At 38.5% G+C, this 6000-nt stretch overlaps 1 protein-coding gene across 2 annotated transcripts in view; it reads right to left on the bottom strand.

The window, feature by feature from the left end:
* Nucleotides 1–6000, bottom strand: part of LOC106882205 (E3 ubiquitin-protein ligase RNF123) — a 117990-nt gene that overhangs the window by 103840 nt on the left and 8150 nt on the right. For both annotated transcript variants that reach the window (XM_089348028.1, XM_089348024.1), the window contains exon 2: nucleotides 1733–1811. In XM_089348028.1, coding sequence (XP_089204154.1) covers nucleotides 1733–1811 — 79 coding nt within the window. The remainder of the gene's footprint in view (nucleotides 1–1732; nucleotides 1812–6000) is intronic.

Here is a 6000-nt window from a genome sequence, read left to right as displayed (position 1 = left end):
ATAGAAATTGTTTCCTGTTTGTTTACAGTGTTTATTGCACCTGAACATCTGCCACATACAAAAACTAACTTCGTAGTTAATCTGCCTTTGATATTGCTGCACCTCTTATGTGTCCATAGCTTGCACCGTGTACATCTTATAGAGTTACTACCTACTCCTTTTCTACATACTGAGCAGGGCCATCTACCTGAAGGGGTTTGTGTTTTATATATAGATAGACATGGCATAAAAATAACCAGTATCTCAAATGAGTGAGTGTCATGGAAATGAGTGACAACCAACAAACACTGGTGTGAGTGTTGTGGAATCTAGTGACAACCAACGATCACTCATTAATCTCCCAAAAATCAGGGTTTTTATAACTGCTCATACTTGAAGTCTAAGAAGTGCATTTTGTAAAAGATTTTTCTTGGACAAAAGTTTAGAATTCAAATATGGGAAGGAATTTGAACCAATGGCAAATTAACAATTATACTTGTTCAATTATACATGGCCATTACGTCATATTACCGCCAATAAAGTTTATTTATGGATTGCGTTGCTACAATATATATATATATATATATATATATATATATATATATGTACATACATATATATATATATATATATATATACACACAAATATATATACAATTTATATGTACATACATACATATATATATATATATATATATATATATATATATATATATATATATATATATATATATATATACATATATATATATCTACATATATATATATATATATATATATATATATATATATATATATATATATATATGTTAATTCTCTAAATGAAGTATTAACAGTAACTGCACGATAAAATATACTACACTTTATATATATATATATATATATATATATATATATATATATATATATATATATATATATATATATATATATATATACACATATATATACACACACACACATAAAATACACCATCTTGAGCGTGACCGTTGCCAGTACCGCCTGACTGGCCTTCGTGCGGGTGACACGTAAAAGCACTCACTACACTCTCTGAGTGGTTGGCGTTAGGAAGGGCATCCAGCCATAGAAACTCTGCCAAATCAGATTGGAGCCTGGTGTAGCCATCTGGTTTCACCAGTCCTCAGTCAAATCGTCCAACCCATGCTAGCATGGAAAGCGGACGTTAAACGACGATGATGATAGGAGTGGCTGTGTGGTAAGTAGCTTGCTTACCAACCACATGGTTCTAGTTTCATTCCCACTGCGTGGTACCTTGGGCAAGTGTCTTCTACTATAGCCTTGGGCGGACCAAAGGCTTGTGAGTGGATTTCGTAGACGGAAACTGAAAGAAGCCCGTCGTTTATATGTATATATATATATATATATATATATATATATATGTATGTATGTATGTGTGTGTGTGTATGTTTGTGTGTCTGTGTTTGTTCCCCCAACATTGCTTGACAACCGATGCTGGCGTGTTTACGTCCCCGTAACTTAGCGGTTCAGCAAAAGAGACCAATAGAATAAGTACTAGGCTTCCAAAGAATAAGTCCTGGGGTCAATTTGCTCGACTAAAGGTGGTGCTCCAGCATGGCCGCAGTCAAATGACTGAAACAGGTAAAGAGTAATATAAAACTGAAATACTGTAATTGATTCATTTGGCTAAAACTGTGCATGGCAGTGCCCCAGCTTGGCCCCTGATTGAAAGGAGAAGAGGAAAAATAATACATATGTATATTGGAGTACTTACTCTGGTGCAGCAATTCTAGCCTCAGCCGGTAGAGACTGATCAACAAGGACATGTTCAATTAGCTGATAAGTTTGGGGATCTGTACAATAAAACAAGACATTGAATTATTAGTGAGGAATAACCAGAAAAGGGAAGTGTTCGGATAATTGCATGGAAATAAATGTCATGAATAATTAAGATAGCACATACAGGGAATTAAAATAGTGTACTAATTACCATGGAACCATTTAATGAGAATCAAAAATGTACATGGAAACGTTTATTTTGCCCTAATGCAGTTGTTCTATACCAGTAATATAATTGTTTTACGTTGGTAATACAATAGTTTTATATGACTAATATAACTGTTCTCTCTCAATCTGTTGTTTGAGAAATAGAATTGTTCCATGCCATTATTATAATTATTCAATGTCAGTAATACAATTTTTCTATGTGAGAAATACAATTGTGCCTCATCAAAATTATTATGTTGCAATATTTTGGTAAATTAAGGCGGCAAAGTAGTCAAGTATCTCTTCTACAACAACAAACCTGACCCCCTCCTTTCTCTCATCCTTTACTCTCTCAACATTTAATATATAAACCCAACTCCTTCTCTCTTCCACTTCTAACTCAATCGAGTGGGATAGTCGTGCAACCATGGTGACTTCGTCAATCTTGGTATCATGCCAGTGGAATGTTAAAAGCACATCTGAGCGTGAGCGTTGCCAGGGCCACGGATTGGCTCCCATGCTGGTGACACATGAAAAGCATCATTTGAATGTGATTGTTGCCAGTGTCGCATTACTGGCACATGTGCTGGTGGCACATGTAAAACAACATTCGATCGTGGTCATTGCCAGTGCCGCCGAACTGGCTCCTGTGCAGGTAGCATGTAAAAACACATTTTGAGCGTGGTCGTTGCAAGAACTGCCTGACTAGCCCTCATGCTGGTGGCACATAAAAAGCACCCACTACACTCTCGGAGTGACTGGTGTTAGGAAGGGCATCCAACTGTAGAAACTTTGCCAGATCAGATTGAGCCTGGTGCAGCCTCTGGCTCACCAGTCCTGAATCAAACCGTCCAACCCATGCCAGCATGGAAAACAGACGTAAAACGATTATGATGATGATAATGATTTAAAAAGAAAGAACTCAATACACTCTATAAAGTGGTTGGTGTTAGGAAGGGCATCCAGTCATTGAAACCATGCCAAAACTGAGACACTGGATTCAGACGTGGTCATCTGACCTGTTGGATCCCATCTAAGTGGTCTTTGTCTTGCAAGTTACTTGGTGACCCTGCTGATGTTGGTGTCATGTAAAAAGCACCAGTGCTGGTGCCACATACAGAGCACCCAGTTCAATGTGTCAAGTGGTTGGCATCAGGAAGAGCATCCAGCCATAGAAACCATGCCAAAGCCGACAATGGAGCCCAGTGCAGCCCTCCAGCTCCTGTCCAACCATGCCAACAGGGATGTTAATTGATGACACTGATGTGTCAGTGAAACAATTGCTATCGAGGAGCAACACAATTACTGTCTCTTATCACCATCATCATTGTTTCAACATCTACTTTTCCGTGCTTCCATGGGTCAGATGGAATTTATTGAGGCAGATCTTCTACAGCCAGACGCTCTGCTCTGTTGCTAATTCTCACCTGTCTCCAAGCAAGGTAATATCTTCCGATGACTAGACATGTTTTTAGGGAAGATTTGGAATGAAGGACACTACTTGTATGATGGTGATACTTGTTTACAATTATCATGTCAAGTCAAGACAAGGGGACAGTAACATGCACACACACACACACACACACATACATGATGGGCTTCTTTCAGTTTCCATCTTCCAAATCCACTGGCAAGGATTTGGTTGGCCCAGGACTGTGGAAGTACCACGCAGTGAGACTTGAATATAAAGAAAAACTGAAAAACGAAAATATAATAACAATATAAATAAAGTCATGAATAAAATAATTAGTGGCATCCAAGGTAAACTTAGGTCAAAAATATTTAGAGTGAAAATGGGATAATGAAAAAGAAGAAACAGGTTAACAAAAAGAGAAGAAAAAAAAGATGATGGAAATGTAGAGTTTTTGTACAACATTGCTTTTTTATGCATTAACTTTACACGCTATGGACGTTTATTCAGATATTATGAAGTAATATTTCATTGGCTCCTACATAAAAGATTTATCTGTTCACTTTTGTCACTGTAGGCTTAGTGTAAGCTGAACAAGCTACTTATGTACTAGAGAAATGCTGTCCTAACCTGCTATACACCCGACGCAATCTCTCTGCTTCAACTACCGACACAACGATAAAAGGTAAACTAGTGAGGAGAGACTATGAAGCCATTTAACCTGCGAGGAAAGAAATGAAGAAAAACAGCCAAGACTCCCTGAAATCACAGCCAAACAACTTTAAAAGAAAAGAAAAAGAAGGAAACAATACCTTAGGATATAGAGAGAAATGCTGAGAAATGATTTCGGTTTCTTCGGGGGGTGGGTGGGGTGGACAGAGACACAAGTGTATAGCAGAGTGTAGAAATAATGATTACTCTCTTTTACTTGTTTCAGTCATTTGACTGCGGCCATGCTGGAGCACCACCTTTAGTCGAGTAAATCGACCCCAGGACTTATTCTTTGTAAGCCTAGTACTTATTCTATTGGTATTTTTTGCTGAAACGCTAAGTTACGAGGACGTAAACACACCAGCATCGGTTGTCAAGCGATGTTGGGAGACAAACACACACACATATATACGACGGGCTTCTTTCAGTTTCCGTCTACCAAATCCACTCACAAGGCTTTGGCCGGCCCGAGGCTATAGTAGAAGACACTTGTTCAAGGTGCCACGCAGTGGGACTGAACCCGGAACCATGTAGTTCGTAAGCAAGCTACTTACCACACAGTCACTCCTACGCCTTGCAGACTTTGGCAAAGTTACATGAAGACACTTTTCCAAAACAGAGACTTATACACACACACATACAACACCTTCTTTCTGCTTCTATCCACCAAGTCTTCTCACAAGGTTTTGGTTGGTTTCAGGGGTTACAGTAGAAAACACTTGCCTTAGGTGGGACTGAACCCAGAACCATGTGGTTCGGAAACAAACTTCCTTCAATACATACACACATATGTGTGCATACAACAGGCCACTTTCCATTTTTGCCTGCTGTCCACTTGTAAAGAAGGGAGGCTGGGTGAAATGAAGCATGGCTCACAGGCTGTCGCTTACTGGATTCTGAATTATATTCTTCTTCTTTTTCAAGCAGCCACAACCAAGATGTGCTTCACAACACCACACCAAGAAGCTCTGCAACACCCCATCCATTAGCTTTGGTAGATCCTCAGTTTCATGTTTGTTTCTCAACAACAACATTAATGCAGCTGAGTGAGCTCCATCCTCTAATCCAGTGCTTCTTAACCCTTTTTTACCCTATGGACCTCTTTAATTCCTATTTTACTCAACTGGACCCCATAGCCATTTGATGTTTAAAAAATCCTTTAAGATTTTTATAATTAAATATTATTAGGAACTGTATAGATACTTGTTAAAATATTTGGTGTATTGTATAATAATAATTTATTGCACATCAATTTTAATAACAAAATCTTACGTGGTCCCCCAAAGGTCATGTGGAGTCCAGCTGAAGGAACACTATTCTATCAGGATGTAGAAGCCTCCAAAATTAAACATCTAAGGATGCCGAAGCATGGCCATACTCAAGCAGGTTACCTGAACAGAATGTATGTAGATCAACTTATCAGAGACACTAATGCAGGACTGAGATGGATGGCATACATAGGTTTAAAATGTCTGAGCAAGCTTGACCTGATGATGATGCAGCCTGGTGTTGGGCATGATAGCAGTGGTCAGTAAAAGACTATCAAACATTATACAACAATAACAAATGGCTAGAATGTATCTATAAATCTCCTTAGTTTTGTGCTAATGCCATGAGAAGCCTGGTGTATCTACTGCCATCAAAGCAATCTTGAAACTTGTTTATTATAGTCCAGGCGTTGTCTACACAGAAAAGAATGCTCTGAGCGCATGCCCTGGAGAAGGTGAGCCGTCTAAACTGAAATACTTGATTGCTAGAGGTCTAGTTCAGTCACCAGTTAGAACTTTCATTGAACATCTCTTTACCAACTTTAGCAATAAGGTCGTGAAGTTGTTTACAACAACACACACTAATAAACATAACCAGTAGAGAGAGAGAGAGAGAGAGAGAGCTGCACAGAAGTAGCCTTTCCTTTTGATAATAAACAAAGATAA

Source organism: Octopus bimaculoides, chromosome 1 (assembly GCF_046866305.1).
Source record: "Octopus bimaculoides isolate indiv1 chromosome 1, ASM4686630v1, whole genome shotgun sequence".
NCBI lineage: Eukaryota > Metazoa > Mollusca > Cephalopoda > Octopoda > Octopodidae > Octopus > Octopus bimaculoides.
Note: the sequence above shows the minus strand (reverse complement) of the source record. Positions and strands in the feature narration are given on the sequence as shown.